The sequence below is a fragment of the Struthio camelus genome, chromosome W, assembly GCF_040807025.1.
Source record: "Struthio camelus isolate bStrCam1 chromosome W, bStrCam1.hap1, whole genome shotgun sequence".
Taxonomy (NCBI): domain Eukaryota; kingdom Metazoa; phylum Chordata; class Aves; order Struthioniformes; family Struthionidae; genus Struthio; species Struthio camelus.
The window spans coordinates 44,735,371-44,751,949 of NC_090981.1; the positions used below are offsets into that span (position 1 = coordinate 44,735,371).

At 39.1% G+C, this 16,579-nt stretch overlaps 1 protein-coding gene across 1 annotated transcript in view; it reads right to left on the reverse strand.

Moving 5' to 3' along the window:
• Positions 1 to 5,068: 5,068 nt before the first annotated feature.
• Positions 5,069 to 16,579, reverse strand: part of LOC104152968 (phosphatidylinositol 3-kinase regulatory subunit alpha) — a 63,912-nt gene continuing 52,401 nt past the window's right edge. The window contains exons 8-16 of the mRNA XM_068924609.1: positions 16,082 to 16,184; positions 15,292 to 15,390; positions 14,986 to 15,166; positions 14,379 to 14,504; positions 13,206 to 13,348; positions 12,756 to 12,932; positions 12,584 to 12,652; positions 10,041 to 10,211; positions 5,069 to 9,584 (exon numbers count right to left, since the gene is read on the reverse strand). Of these exons, the coding sequence (XP_068780710.1) occupies positions 9,395 to 9,584; positions 10,041 to 10,211; positions 12,584 to 12,652; positions 12,756 to 12,932; positions 13,206 to 13,348; positions 14,379 to 14,504; positions 14,986 to 15,166; positions 15,292 to 15,390; positions 16,082 to 16,184 (1,259 nt within the window). The 3' untranslated portion in view covers positions 5,069 to 9,394. The remainder of the gene's footprint in view (positions 9,585 to 10,040; positions 10,212 to 12,583; positions 12,653 to 12,755; positions 12,933 to 13,205; positions 13,349 to 14,378; positions 14,505 to 14,985; positions 15,167 to 15,291; positions 15,391 to 16,081; positions 16,185 to 16,579) is intronic.

A 16,579-nucleotide genomic window follows, 5' to 3' on the forward strand; every position in this document is an offset into this window, starting at 1 on the left:
AGGAAAAGAATGGTGGGATACTGTGAAGCCATCCTGAGGATGTTTTTTACATAGCTCAAGGACTCCCAGTGCTTGTTGGTTGTTAGACAGTCCACAGTTTTCTTGTTTACATGGCCTGCTATAAGTAGCGCAACAGATACTTGTGTAGCAGCTTCTTCTCTTTCATCCTAAGTCTTCCAAAGCTTCTCCCCAGAATTTTGTTACTGCCTTAGACCCTGATCCTACAAGTCACTGTACCTGCTGAAGACCCTGGGGCTCTGCAAGGTCACACCTTCTGCCTCACCGCACAGGGAAACGCCCAGGGCAGTCTGCAGACCTTTCATGGCGGAGCATTTTCCACTAAAATGCTCATTTGAACTGTACTATACATGCAGTGTTGCACCCAGGAGATATTGTAGAGCCTGCCACCTTTGTGAATTGTTGAAGTAGTAGGTAGATGCATGGGGAATCTCACACAGTACTCCCACTCTGAGATAGAGCTCAGTCTGGCTGGGAGGTAATATGACTGAAGTCATTCCTTTCTTTGTTTTATTATCATTACTATTGTAGCTTGTGTTCTTGGCTAGGGATGGTCTGGAACGAAAGAAAATCAAGTTCCATAAGTATCCCCTGCATAAGAAAGAAAATATAGATGTGGTGATTAACAAACTGATCTCACTTGGAAAGACCAGCAACATCTTCTTTAGCCATGTCTCTTCAGCTGATCACATGGCTGGCAAGAGGCCAGATTATTCCTCAAAAGCTAGCTCTCCAGTTTCCACATAGATAGGTAGTTGGTTAGGCTCCTGCAAGGCCAATGGAAGAGAACAGAAGGCACAGAAGCTATCAGTATCCCTGTATTACTACTCATTCTCCTTCCTCTGCACGGAGTCGTAGCGTTACAGCTCCGAGAGGAATAAAATCCAGCGTATTTTACAACCTTTCTACCATCTTCAGAGGAATTATGAAAGAACCAAATTTTAGAAACCAGCTGAACTTCCTAACACAAATTAATTGTCCCTTCTCATTATGGCTAAGAGCAGAGGATATCACAGCTAATATCGGAGGGATTAAAACTGAACTGTCTATCAGCAAAAGAGAGATTGAGTTCGTCTGACTTAGCCACCTTAAAGTTACTTGTCTGGTATAAGCCTCTTGTCTGGGCTCCCTCTACAGTCAATGGAGTGATTCCAGAGCATGAGTCACTCTGTCCTAAGAATAGTGCCTAAGGTAGGTGGGGTGAATCACCCTGAGGAATTGCCTGTCTCTCTCTATGAAGAGAGCTTTGCCAGCTGTCTTACATGATAAGCCTTCCTTCTAGGTGCTTGAAATTAGGTTAGATGAATCCCACTTCAAAATGTCCAATTTCAGTCTCCCTGAAAGAAGGAAGAGCCAAAGGGGAGGCTTGAGTTGAGAGTGTTGCAAGTTATGTGCATGTAAATTGCTGCTGTTTCTAAGTGGCAGCCGTTACCCAACAGAATATCAATCCAGCATGGATTTCACAGGGAAGGAGAAAGGCGCCTGTGACCCCAGCTTCAGCGTGTTGCCGTGTGTGTCCTGCCCAGAGGCTGTGGTGAGAGATGCAAGGCTGTCCCCTTCACCTCTGGCCCCTGGTTTGTTATGGCTGGCTCCAGCTCTGACAGCTGTTGGATTTGCATTCCTGTAATATTTTCATTTCAGGCTCTCTCAGGTCTTTACTCCCAATCAGCCTCACAACATAAAGCTGCTAAGAATTGCTATAGCAAGCTTTTGGGTAGGTAAAGGTTAAGTCTTATTTCCTTGAGTGGGGTGACAGGTTGGGGAACAGAGAGAAAGCCAGTATCAGCATGAAGTAGTGCTTGGGTACTGGAAAGGCAAATGTGATGTACCACCCTGTCACGTAAAGCAACCATGGATTTCCCTTCAGGCATAGCACAAAAAACGTTGCCTCAGTGTGTCTATTTTACCTAATTCCAGGTAGACAGTTCTGCAGAAGTACTTCGGGTGACTTGTAATATGAAGAAAAAAATTAGGAGGAAATAATCCAGCAACCCTCATGGAACATTTCTTTTACACAAAGCACAAAGTTTATGGAGAAAAGAAAGTAAAAAAAATAAACAAACATCTGTAGAGGGAGAAACGTCCTCAGTTATGGATTCATTATTTTTCTTCTGAAGAAACAGTTTTCTTAGTATTCAGCAATACCAGACATATGATACTGAAACCATCATCTGAATAAACTATATTCATGTCTATTTCTGTCAATATTGTTTGTTCGAACACCTGAGGATGGCAGGTTTAAATGCTTTTGTGTGCTACCTGTTAAATCTTTCTTTTGGAAATATTTGTACATTTAAATCAGTGGCCTAAACTCCTTTTTTTTTTTAGGCAAAGGTAATTTCTTCATGCTAGAAAGGACGGAGAAAGAAGGCATGAAGCATTTTCGTACTACAGCTCTGGCAGGAAGTATGGTCTGGACACAGCAGAGGGTAAAAACTCTGATTTTTTCAAAGAATTGTCAGGACTTTTCTGGTTATCTGATTGTTGTTCAGAGGTTAAAGTTCTGGTCTCCACAAAGACTAGGCAAAGTTTGAATAGTGGTTGATTGAATGATACCTGTTTACCCAGAATCCAGAAAGTCTCCACAGAGTTTCTATTTCTGGCAGTCTATGTATTTGAAGACACAGGTCCTCAAAGAGATTAGAAAAAAGGATTTACCAGAACTGTGTCCTCAGTGGAGCTCCCACAATTAATGCTTTCGGTTGTGTCAGAGGCGTTATGAAAAGCCTGATATCCTTTGTGCAACCAAAGTCTGGCCGAAATCATGTCTGATCCTGCTTTCCCGAGTGTCCATCCTGCAGGAAAAGCAGAACTGGTTATTTATTCCCATATTTCCAGCCAGGGAAGCAGACAGGATTTCATTCTGTTTATCGGTCCCTTAGCTACCAATCTCTACATATGGATCATTTCTGGACAGTGGTCCTGTGGCTGGGGCATGCCGCAAGCAACGTGGGGAGGCTGAAGAGCCACTCTGGGCCTGGTCCCGCTGCTGCTCTAGCCTTGCTCAGTCCGGTCTCACAGGAGGGCTGTGTCACTGGGCCTTCCTTCTCCTCCTCCTCCTCCTCTTCCTCGTCCTCCGCCCGCCTGCCGCCACGCGGCGCTGAGCAGCCGTGCGGGGTGTCGGGAGGCAGGCAGCGGGTGGGGGAGGCCCGCCTGTGGTGCTGGTCCGTGCGCCACCTCGGCCTCGGCCGGCCGCCTGCTTCGCCTGGCAGGCGCCGTGCGTCTGCTGCTGCCCTGTTTGCCCCGCGGAGACCTCTGCCCGCGCAAACAGCGGTGCCTGCTCCCCGGCCAGTTGGTTCAGGCTGATGTGTGGCTTGCTGCGGGCCTGGTTTGCTGGCTTGGGTGAAGGTGCAGGAAAGGAAACCGCCTGCCGGCCACGGTCGGGCCGTCGGCTCCGCGCCTGGCTGTGCGCCGGCACCGGAGGGCAGCCACGCGTACGTTCTCGCCCCAGGGCTAAACGCTTACACATGGATAGGACCCAAGGCCCCCGAGGGGCTGCTGCCTTATCACTGGCTGTGCAGCCCTAGGCGGGAACAGCCTTCACCTGGTCTTCCAATGAAGCCTGCAGAAGCCAAGAGCGAGCAGCCGAATGCCACCTCTTTCCTTCTTGGCTTCGCAGCTCAGGCAAAGGGACCTGCGTGGAGAAATTATTTGCACGCATGGCTTAGCACAAGTCAAACGACTTGGGGCGAAAACAATACAAAAAGCATTCCTAAGCCTTTAAAAAAATCACACCCACTTGTAACTGCACAAAGATAAATTTAATTGAGCGTGGCTTTTCATATAGCCAGTGAAAAGTGACCATCGAATCTCAGCAAGAAAGCAGGGAAGGAAAGTGGGAGTGTGTTTGTCTGCAAACAAAAATAGAATGACATTTTTGCAAACTATTTTTTCCACTGTCTGCCAAGTATGATTTCTATACAATGTACGCTACAGGCCAGAAATCTGCTGGTCTGCAGACTTCTGCAGATTATGATCAACCAGTCATATTTTCTCCCAATAGCTGATGATGGAAGATGTGTGATTCATGACCTAACTAACCTTATTTTTAGATGCTTGAGCTCTGCGGCTACAGAGGAGTTTGTCTTGCTAAACATAGATTCTGGGAGCAGAAAAGAGCTCAACTGTTTAAAATAATAATGCCTACTTAAAACAATCAGTTTACTAACTGAGAAAAATTGTAACAAATACGTTCATCTGAGATCTAACATGACTCTATATTAAATAGAACAAAACTGTAACAGTAGCCTTTAATCAGTATTTCTTATTAAGAACCTCTAAGGCCTAGTGACAATGCTGTCATTATTAATTATTAGTTATTAGTAATTATTAGTAACTACTACAATTCTGTGGTGCCCAGATACCAGTCATGGGTATTACGTCATTGGAGTGAGCAAAATACAGGCAGATTTTGGAATGGAAACTTGGATAGAACAGGAATAGAGATCTCTTTCCGTTTCTAGACTGCCTGCCTGACATCCCTGGAGAACCTCTCCTGAGGCAAAATACAAATGGGCATGAAGAAACTAAGATACTGCTTTCTAACGATGAGTGGAAGAAAACAGTGCTTAGACTCTGTCTTGCCCCGTTCCCCCTCACTTCCTCCCTCTTCTTCATTCTCACATTGTTTTTCACAACCAGGTACATTCACGGAGCTGGTAAATGATGTTTGGATACAAAGATGCACAGGCTGGCTTCATGGAAATCAGTGACAGAACTCGCACTGATTTCAGGAGAGCCAGCATTTTATCTGCAATGTAAAAGGGTAGATTTATAGATCATTAATATTGTACTGCTTTTGCAGGAGTATGAGAACTGTCATTTTGGCCCTATTCGGCATGAGCTTATTTTGGAGCTACTCAGCTACTCCATTCAGTTCAATATACAGGAGGGCTGTGACTCAGCTGAAATTGTTTGCTTTCTAGTTCCCTCTAAACGGGCATTTGGGTCTCATTTTTAAAGCAAGACACTCTTTTTTAAGCAGGAAGAGTCAGCAAAGGAGTCTGTTGAATAAACATATCAGTCCTTACTGAAGCCCCAACAACTGAAATGCAGTTTCAAAACAACCTTTATTCTGCTTGAAGACTTAGTACAATTTTTAAAGCAACTTAAAAACAAGACACAGCTCCATCAACTCTATAGCTTGAACAAAATTTCAAGGAGGCAAGTTTTCATTGTTGCCTTGTAAAGGCAATTTACAACCCACCTTACCCTCCACCTCCTCAAAGACCATTTTGAAACAAAGTAATCTCAATGTTTTAAACACATTTAACAGAACAGCTTTATTTTTAAAACAAGAATAAAAAAAAAATAGCAGCATCTTGGGCAGCTAATGCAGTCTCATTAGGACAAGTGCAACGTAACGTTACCAACTCACACAGTCCAGTTTAGTCTTCTACTGCAGTAAATACATGATTATTCTACATAAAATGTTGCATTTTGGAACCTTGTCCCATGGGAGGCATTGTGCTTTGAGCTGCCCATTTCTAAAGTGACCCTGAAAAAAATAATATCAGGTTTCACTTTCCCAACTTAATAACATGCATAGCAAAAGCACTGTGTGAAAATCGGCAGAAGTTTTCCCCATTAGAAGCATCTGAAGGTTTTCCCAAGCATTATTATTTCATTGCCAATTACAAGACAAAGCCATTTCTTTACTACAGAACAGTTGACACCAAATAGAAAATTTGAAGATTTGGTTTTACAGATTGTTTGACAAGATTTCTTAGATAAGTGAACCATACAGTCAAGCTTTAAAAAGAAAAAAAAAAGCACAGAAACTTAGCCTTTTAGTTGTTTTTGGAAACATGCTGCACACACCAAGATCTAGTGTGTATGTGCATGTGTGCAACCAAAGCTAATGACGTCACTTACTGAAGTCAGCAAAAAGATTATGTTTGGTGCAAATGGGCCTATATTAGGATCTATTAATACATACACATGGCATGTGTGTGTGCTTACGCACACAAACACGCACACCCCCAAACCTTCACGTTCAAATTTCAAATTAAAAAGAAATCAAAAACTCGCATGATTTTTCCTCATATTGCTTGGGAGTGCTAGGTTCTCTGTGCTGTGTGTCATACCTTTCAAAAGCCTTGTGAAAGTGCTGCTGCAGGACAGCATAACTCAGGGATTTAGAATAAAATAAAAAAATCCCCAGACCAAAAAACCAAACTAAACCAAATCCCACTCCTGAACCACATTAGATGGAAACACTATATATCAATAGAAATACAGAAAAGCACCACGTTTCTTCAGTGATATTCACCTGTTTGTTTTTTTTTTCCCTGATAAATAGTCTGTTTTAGATCAAATCAAAACTGAAGTGAGCAATATGGTATATTAAGGAAAAACAGCTCCGCAGTGGACAGGGCCTTTGGCAGGATGCGGTGCTGTGCGTTGTGGAAGAAGGGAAATGCAGAGGCCACCCAATGCCTGGGTACCACACAAGTCCCTCGCATGCCCACTCTGAGGGTTTAAGTGATCCTTGTGCATTGCACGGACCCTGCACAGGCAGGACTTGAGACTCTCTAAACACTAATCCTTGCAACGCAGTGCTTGACTCACTGTTTCTTATGGAAGAAAAGCAAGTGCCAAATTTGCAAAAACACTAGTTTTTCTTCGCTACAACCACAGATGAAGTGAAGCAGTATGGCATGACAGAAGAACAAACGGTATCCCATAATAGGCTGGGCATGCTAAAAATTTAGATCCAAACTTAGATCCAAAACTACCATAAAATTTCTTGAGAAATATTAAGTGAAACATCAATTCCAATTGCGTACAATTTTCCTATAGAGAAAAAAGTACAATTTTATGCTTAAAATTTCAAAAATTAATATACATCAGAGGAATACTTTGGATTGCTACAGGTGTTAAATTGTTGTATATTGAACTAATTTGTAACTTTAAGCCCAGCAGTATGACCGTCACACTAGAATAACTGTTGGTGCCTGTAATAGTAGAAGAAAGTTACTAGAAAACCAAATTCACATGCTCCTATCCTGAGACACCTGACTGGGGGAGAATGAGAAAGGGAAGGGATGAAGACCAAAATTCTATCCAAAAAAATTCACAATAATTTTTAAAGTGATGACTTATCTTGATACTTTAATGTTGATTGAATCTTGTTTCCTGATATAAGTTTCAGTAAGAAAATACATCTACAGGAAAGCAAGAACAATCCACCAAAAATAGCACAAAATCCAAATAAAAACAAAAGCCTTACAGCATCAGAAATGAAGGGATAACGTAAAAATTAAGAGATAACATAAAAACTACTGGTGACTGGCAAATTTCCTATTATTTCCAATAGCTTAATAAGTACTGCATACTTTGTCTTAAAACATATATTTCTAAAACGGAGCTATTATGAGAGAACTCCGTGGGTCTTACTCCTTTGATTGTGTATGCAACTGCCTTTAATAGTAATGGGTTTTCCCTTTGCATCTCAAGGGAAGAATAAACTCTTATCTTCATTTAGTCAAAACTTTTCCAAGATTTCTCTGAATATCATTACTTTATTAGTTTGTAATGTGTGAATTTACTCAGTATGGTTAAGGAAATTAATAACCATTTCAAGCCACCCACAGTGAATAGCCCCAGAATTCCTAATAAGTTTGTGTTAGTGGGATTCATATATTTGTTTCCTTTAACAGAACCACAATTCTGTAAGTCTTTGGTGCCTGAATGGTAAAAGTGTTCACTTTGATATTGCCTCAGTCCATAAGCTTAAGAAAATAAATCCAGAATGTTAACTTTGACAGCCTGATGATATTTTTAAAACAAAGGTTTTCCAATTGTAATTAGCTCTATGTTGTATCTAATTGTTCTGAGCAAAGGAAAGCGCTTTTTTCACAACACTAATACAAAAAAAAAAAAAAATCCTAGGCAACAGTTTAGAGAAACTTCCTTCATATGAAATGAAAATATCTTGACATGCTAACAAAAATTCTGCCACAGTAGGTCAAGATGTGATTTATTTACTATGAAGAGCAGATTCACTCTGAAATTCAAACTCTCTCTCCTCATAGCCAAATTTTCCTTTGTTTTTTCTGCAGTCACTATCAGAAAAGGATATACAACTTTTCCTCTTCCAAATACAAAGACAATCAAGACAGAAGTTCAAAATGCTTCATGAAGCAAACATAGCACGGTACCGTATTCTAAAGATATCTCTGAAACAATATTGTTGGACTCAATGATATTTTGTAATGTTCATATATTTTTATTGAATAAAGCAGCTTTGAAGCTTATCAGGCACTGCCCAACAAAATATTTAGTCAAAAAAAAATTATGAACTTTTTAAACTTGGAGCTAGTAGCTCAATATTCTATACAAAGAAAATTGTAAAATATTTCATAGTTTTAATTCTGAAGCCAACTCTTGCTGGCTTCCTGTACATTTCTTTTTAAAAAAAAAAACAACAAAATGAATAACAAAAAATTATCATCAGGAAAAATATTCTCAGGCAAAAGAAAGAAAGAAAGAAAAAGAAAGCAAGGAAAGAAGAAAGAAAAACAAGCTTAACCTGTAGATATGCTTGAGACAGGACTAAAGCCTAAAGAAAATTTAGTATTGCATAGCACGGTCTAAGGATTCAGCTTTCAGCAAACAGAAAAGGGAAAAGAGAAGCAGTTTGGTATTGATAGTTTCCATCAATGATAGTTAGTCATCCAATACTATTTACATTATTATATACTGTATGCCATTGAAAGTCCTGTTTTCTTCAGTCTTAAATATATTCTTAAAACAGGGTTTTTAAATGTCTAAACAAAACACTTCCTGGCACTTCGCTATTACGATTCCTCTGAACAACATACTGTAACTGAAGTCCTTTTAAAGTGTCCCTTATAAATGAAAGTGCCGTTCTGCTACATATCTTTCACCAGAATCCAAAAAATCCACAATGCGTTGTGTCTGGATCCACTGAGTGCAGCAACACCAAATCCAAACCAGGTCGCGACCAAGACATTCCGATAATCAGATCACAAAGACCTCTTACACCTGAGGTCCGCAGAATCCAACGTTCTAGCTGGTAAAGCTTCAGAAGTGGTCGTAAACAAGCACCATGGTTAAAGGCCTCTATGTCCCTGCAGGGAGATCAGGTTAGGATTTCTCTCTCTTGTGTTTTTCTTTTCTTAATTAAAAAAAAGCACTTCAGATTAGAAACATACGTTCACAGCTTAATACTGTGATCTCTCCCACTGCAGTTGTGAAGAAAAGCTCTAGTCCCATCTGAAGACAGATAGCTTTGATACTGCAGCTCAAATTCTTGAGTAAGGCTGAAAGGAGCCTTCTCTCTCCAGAGGCCTCAGTGTTGTCAAATCTTTTCTTTAGAAAAAAAACCAAACAACCCAGAGTATTAAGATCTTCATCGCCTCTGCTGTGCATATACTGGGTAGGCTAGTGTGACATTGAGAGAGTCATTGTGCTGCACAAGTGATGTATGTTGATAATGTAGCACCAGTTCTTTGAGTGAGTTGTACAAGTTATATGGCTCTGCAAATCCATACCCAGTAGGTGTTTTGTTTATCACACAGTGCTTTACCTCTCCATCCACCCTAAAAAGGAAAACGAAAAGCAATTTTTAGTTTGACAGCAAAGTTTAGCTAGAAGATAAGGTATTAGCAAAAAATCTTCCAATGCTAGTCACTACATAGAATTCCTGTCTTCTGTACTGGGATAGTGGTAAAAGCTTAGGTTTAACCAAAATTCCCAGATGTTGTGTTAGCTTTGGAAGGCAGTAGACAGGCAGGACGCTGCAGCTGCACATAAAGGAGATATTCCATGCTCTAATTTCCCTTCCTCTCCATGAGGCTTATCTGTGGGAGTGCCACAGGTTTCATCTATGTAGGAAAGGGAAGAGTAGCAACAAGAATAGGTGGCCTCAGGGCTTGGTAGTCTGTTTCTAAGCCCAAAGATCCAATGGGATCCATGCATATGCAAGTACACATCTGCCCCTTGCTCAAGGTAGGCCTCAAACGATGATTGCACCATTCACAAATTAGGGTACGTACACAACAGAGCAAGCATAGCAGCCTTGTTTGCTGCTCTCTCGAACAAGGAACGTTCCATCTCGCTTTCCTCGCAGCAGATTTTCAGCTTGGCTTCTATTGATATTTCCCACATTCCATGTTCTCTCATCATGATGGGGTAAGTCCTCATCATCTTCTACCATAGAGTATTGGCTGTTGAAATATGACAAAATACATTTATGAAACATATTACAGAGCAAAAACCAAGAGCAAACTACTTCCCCCTTCACACTACTTGAAAAAGAAGTAAGTGAATGGCTAGTAGGATGCTTCCCTGGTAAAACCATGGATGTAAACCATGTAATACTGCAACACTTCAACTGCTGAGTAAAAATAAAATATAAGTTCTGGTCCTTGTTTCTTTTAAAAATACTCATGTAAATCTGAAGAAGGAAATAAAAGGATGCTGTGTTATCTTTCAGAATCTACTGTGAGAACTTTAGTACTTCTACTGTTGCTCGCTGTTTTGGTAAATAGCAAGCCCAGTGAAATCAATACCTTCTGAGTCAGCTTCATTTCCAAAGATCAGAATACTTGGTCAGCAGTGAAAAATAATGCAGTATATCGACTACAGCTGCTGCTTGGGAATGCTATGAGCAGTCGTACAGGTAGACAGATTAGCTACTCATAGAGGAGATGGCTGTGTGGAAAGGGTGAAATAATAGAGTGGTATCTCTCCTTATAACCAAATTATGAGAAGAGCATATAATGAAGAGTTTTCTCTTCCAAAGCAGCCACTGACTATAAAGAATATTCAGAGCTATATGGACAAGCTACAGATTGTCATGAAAAAAGACGTCTCCAGATTGATTGTGTGGACAGCAGTGACATTCTGCAGCTCCAGAACTCTCTACTTGTCCAGTAGCCTATACTGGTGCACTCTTCCTCTCCAGCTCAGCTTGTAACCGATGTGTGTTTGGCAAATATATTCATTTCTCTTTTTGATAGGTATTTAATCAGTCTTTGTTCCTCTAAGAAAACATGACTTCCCACTCATACACAGCTCTGTCTTTCTGAAGATTCTCAAAATAGTCTACACAAATCAGCAATCTCACACGGAATTCAATTTTTCAGAAAGAGGAGAGTGTTCTTTTGTTTCATGTGACACTCCATCTAGCTCCTTTATCCCATCATACCCCTTTGTCCTGCAAGATAATCAAATGTGTTCAGTAGTGACTGTCTTCAACCAGCACCTAAAGAAAAGGATTCCTATTTTCTTCTACTGCTCCCTATACTGATTTTATCTGCTTTATAACGTTAGAAAACAGTCACGTTCCAAAAGTTTAATTTGTTAGCAGAAACCTGAATACATATCAGATTCACTGGCAAGGACAGTCACAGAGTTAAAGAAAAGAATGATTTTCTTTAAACAGATTCACTTACTAGTTTGATGCAATGTTAAAACAATGGCCTGGCATTACTCTTTCTGTTCAGTTGTTCGGTGATAGGAATACCAAGTGGAAACAGGTGCCTACATATTCTCCATTGTATCATCTTTGATCTGTGCTAGCACTGGCTGAATAACATGGCTTCAAAACGTCTGTGCCATTTTTATCCCTTGCTTCTACCAATGCAGCCACAGCAGAGACGCACAATTTCCAGGATAACAGTAGGAGACTCAGCAAGCAAACCAAATTAAAATAGACCACTAACATGGACAAGGCTAGAATGCAAACTCACAAAACAGTCATTGTCAATCTGGTTTTTTTGCTAAATGTCACTGAGCCAGGCAGTGTAAAAAGCATGCAGAGGAAGCTGTACAGGTGACAATGTTGATATGGATTTTCACTCAGATCATTGTGTTTTTTATATTATTTCATTTCTTCTCTGTTTAGTATTTTAAATTGTGAATTCAAGTCACTTTTGATATTATTTTATGGTTTGCATTTGGTTACATTTGGCCTACATTCTCACCAACTGGATGCCTTTTGCTTTTTGTCCAGGAATTAGGTGATAAATATTCAGTGGCCAAGCCCAAGTCAAAAACATAAATGAAACTGAACTGCTCAAATGACAGAATACTATCCTGCTACTTCCCAGAAAATTAATCAGATCACAAACCAGAGAAGGACCGCTCCTCAACATAAAAATTTTATCATCTCTGATACCACTGTGATATAATAATCTGGTACCACTATACCGCTCCATGATACCAACACTTGAACTTTGGAAAGAGCCTGCCTGTGCCTGAGGCCTTCCGAACATTTATTCATCCATGTAACACCCCTCCAAGATACTAACAGCTTATGATCTTTACTTTACTGGTAAGAATAAAGACTCTGGTTAGGCTCCAGGGCTTTGCTATAGTCACCTGATTATGTACCTCTCTGAACGATAGCAGAGTAGGGGGTGAGATAAAGTCCTTTCTAATACTTGCGTTACGTAGGCTGCCATGTGTTAACAATGTTCACTGTTAACTTGGCTTGAGATTTCCTCTATGTGGTCCTGGAATTAAATATGCTTTATCTCATTATTGTGTAAGATGAATCAAAATACCAGGAATATTTAAATCTTTTAATACTCACTCTTCCGTATTTTCATTGCCCAGCCATTCATTTAGCTTCTTTTGCCGAACACCTTTTTGAGTCAGCCACCTGCACAGTAATTACAAATAAAAATAATTGTTATTCACAGAAGTTAGATGTCAATAAAAACAAACTTAAAAAAATATTTTTATTAATTCATAATGGTACTTACATCAAATACTGGTCTCTTGTCTTCCTCAGCTGTATGAGGTCTGGCTTAATGCTGTTCATACGCTTGTCTATTTCTCTATATTCAGCTGCCTGCTTCTTTAAATCCTCTTCTAATCTTCGTCGGCTGTCCACAATTTCACTTATTCGAGACTTCAATTTTTCATAGTTGTGCATAATTCTGAATGAAATAATTTGGTAGGTTATACTCTCATGAGGTCTTATTCACAAATTTATCTGCTGTTTTCTCATATAGATATTTAAGAGAACGGATTATTTCTCTAGATGTAGGTGCACGTTTTGCAAGCTCACATCTACCCTAGTTAAGGCTTGCTTAGCTTACACCTGAATAACTGTAAACTTGCCAACGTGCTTTAGTTTTAGGTAGATCTATACTTGGCATTCTTTCTTTCCTCAAAAACACACAATCTGAAGTGCAAATACAAATACTGACCTTTGTATTTCCTTCTCATTTCCTTCACGTTTAAATTTTTCAATGTATTCCTTACTGTATCTTTCTTGTGTCTGGCACTGCTCTTCAAATATTTTTATCGTTTCATTAAATGCTTCAATAGCTGTTCTTTTCATTTGAATTTCCTGCAAATAAAATAACTGTTATTACAGTTCCTATCAAACAGAGAGGATGATTTATTGGCCTCTATCACAGAAAGACTTCAGTATATTGTAACAGAATGGCTTAAATCTCTTTACCAAGAATGCATTCTGTCTGCAGAGCCTCACAAAACACAGAAAAGAGGCCTGTACAAACTGCTAACTGATGAGGCTTTCCAAGAAAGGCAAACTGCTAGACAAAGGCCTAGTTTCAAAACTTGTTTTATATACATAAGTTTTATTTGTGATGACTGGAGGCTTATGGCACTGCACTTTGCCCTTTGTACTAACTAATGTCCTTAAAAGTATAGCTGCATTTCTAAAATAGAATTATAAGATATAGGGCTGGACAGACCTCAAGAATTCATCTAGTCTATCCTCCTGCCCCTACATAGCTAGATGTAACCTAAGTCTTTAAGGCAACTTTCAGGTTGCCTGCACCTTGCTTCAGCATTTTCAGGCATATTTCCTGTACATTGTAGGAAGCCATCTTGATCGTGGGGCTGTAAAACAGCACTAATTCCACTGGCTGGCACTTCAAGACCCGGTTAATTATTGGTTAAGATGAAAGAAGCATAAAGGCAGCTTTTCAGTCCTGCACTGTATCTACACGTCATCTCTCCGCTCTGTGTGGACGAAATCAGTCCCTTCAAAAACTAAGAATAAAATACAATGATCCCTTGCAGATACGTCTCGAAGACCTGAGCTTGATTCGATGAGGTCAGTGTGCAGAAGTGTTGCTAAATCAAGGGAGTTCTGAGCTTGCTTTGGACGCAGGTGTCAGACTTAAGCATGGGGTTAGGTTGCAGGTGGTGACGGTTAAAACATGAGTAAGCAATTCCATTATACTGAGCAAGCACATCAAGCACTTTTCCTCTTTTGGGTGGTTGTAGCAGCAGAGGAAGGGAGGAGGAGGAGGCAGCTATCAAAGATGGCAGTATGAATTTACAGTAATATTCTTCTAAATCCACAGAAGATAACCTCCACTCTCTGTCTGGTTTCAAACATAGCTCACCTGAGATGTTCTTGTATAGTCTTCATAGAGTCTGTCATATTCTCGGCTTTTTTCTTGGAACTGGGTATTATATTCATGTAATTTCTTCCCCACTGCTTCAATACTGTCCTCTTTCACCACTTGATCCTGGGAGGATGAGAAAAAGGAAATATATTCAATAGAGAAGCAATTACACTGCAAAGATTTTCTGGATAAAACTGCTTAAAAATTCCCAGATATTTTACATGGGAAATGTGTTATCTGTCCTATCAATATGGAGCTATTACATACTATATGCATATAATATGCAAATCAAAAACAAAATGAATAATAAAAACAATTTTGCATTGCAAACATGCAGCTTTGTACTGAAAATTATATATTTCATTGCCAATGAGTGGGAAATTTATTAATATAATAAGTTTATTTCTTAATGATGTGTCTGCAATATTTAAAGTTGTAATTATTTATTTGCAATTTGTGGGTTTTTTTTTTTTAAATCTAGCTTTATATCCACTTTATTCTTTCTAATACTAACAGATGTGAGTTTCTTTATAATCAATGACTCCTCAGGCTGTAATAATTTCTCTGTATTTAAGTGGAACACAAAGAAAATAAACCAAATTACCTGCTGGTACTTAGATACTGGATAGAGTAATTTTACATCCAGTTTAGGATTGTACTGGGCTAGAGATTCATTCCGGTAGTGGTTTATTAGCTCAACCACAGAGTTGAAAGTTAATGGGTCAGAAAAGCCGTATTTCCCATCTCGGTGAAATATTTTGATTAATTTGTTATTTCCTCCTTTCCTGCAAATTAAGTTTGTTGAAAAGTTAGGCATACTTCAAATACTATTGCATAAAGAACGTGGTACTGGAGATTCAGTACTGCATGTATACTGTCAAGTATTACAGACCTAATGTAACTATCTTACCTTAGTGTAAGTGTGTAGTCCCCATGCATTTTGGTTGAAGCATCTCGTACCAAAAAGGTACCATCAGCAGTGTCTCGAAGCTTCTCATTTACTTCTTCTCTAAAATGAAAGCAAAAGTAACCATTTCAGCTACTTCTCACTCATTTCTTCTCATACTGTGCTCTAATTTCTTCTCTTTTAAAATAACTGCTTTTTTTTTAAGAGCCTTCTTGATCTCCATATGAACAAAAGCTGTTGATTAATAGCCTATTTAATATTACTAGGGAACAAATGGAATTAAAAAATGGTATCTTCAATATCCTCTTACTGCTGGAACAAAACAATATTCATGCAAAAGTCCTTCTGCTTGTTCATACAAGCCTGAGCAATTGGAGAAGCAAGTGCTGGTCTAATGTACCTATATATAGTACAGTTAAAAATGTTGCTAATATATGGCACTTGTTAGTCTGGCTTATTAACTATTGTGGCTGGAGCTGAGGTTCGCGATGAAAGAAAAGAAGAAAATACTTATTTCTTGGTATTGTCCTTTCATGCTAGCATTTCACACAGTTGTCTTAAAATAATACAACAAGCACCAAATCATTTTACATATTACATTCTAATTGACTGCCAGTAACTTTTTAGTCATGTTTGGAACAAAACCAGCTGTGATATGTTTGTGTTGGAAAATATCCTAAAATTGGCTCTTAGAACTACGATTTTTCCATACTTAAATGGAATACATATATAAAAAATAACATAGCAAGAATATAAAGCAAATATAAGAAATACACATCTTGAGCTGATTTACCTTGAAATATCTCCCCAGTACCATTCAGCATCTTGTAATGACATGTTGTTATTCATACCGTTGTTAGTTACAGTATTAGGTTTTGGTGGCTTAGGCGGCAGTGCTGCAGATGAAAGGACAAAAAAGTTGATTATAACTCATTGAAAACCTGCCTGTATATACCTTGGAACTATACACTAGTACATGAATGAGAAAAAATGAATGGTTATGAAATTCAGCTTTCTATCACTAACAGTCTTTAAAAGTGCTAGGAGAATCAAGATATTTTACTGGAAATAATATCATTCAACAAGAAAAATGTACTGTTTCAGAAAGTATGTTACTCTTGCAATAACATATTTTAAGCAAACTAACACTATACCTTCCCCCACCAGTCAAGAAAGCATTTGGAAAAAAAAATCCGAAGTTTGTTTTTACCTGCTTCCACTGAAGTGAATATAAATAGTAAAACAGGTAAAGTTTCTTTTTTTCCTCCTCTGTAATGATCTTAGAGGAATA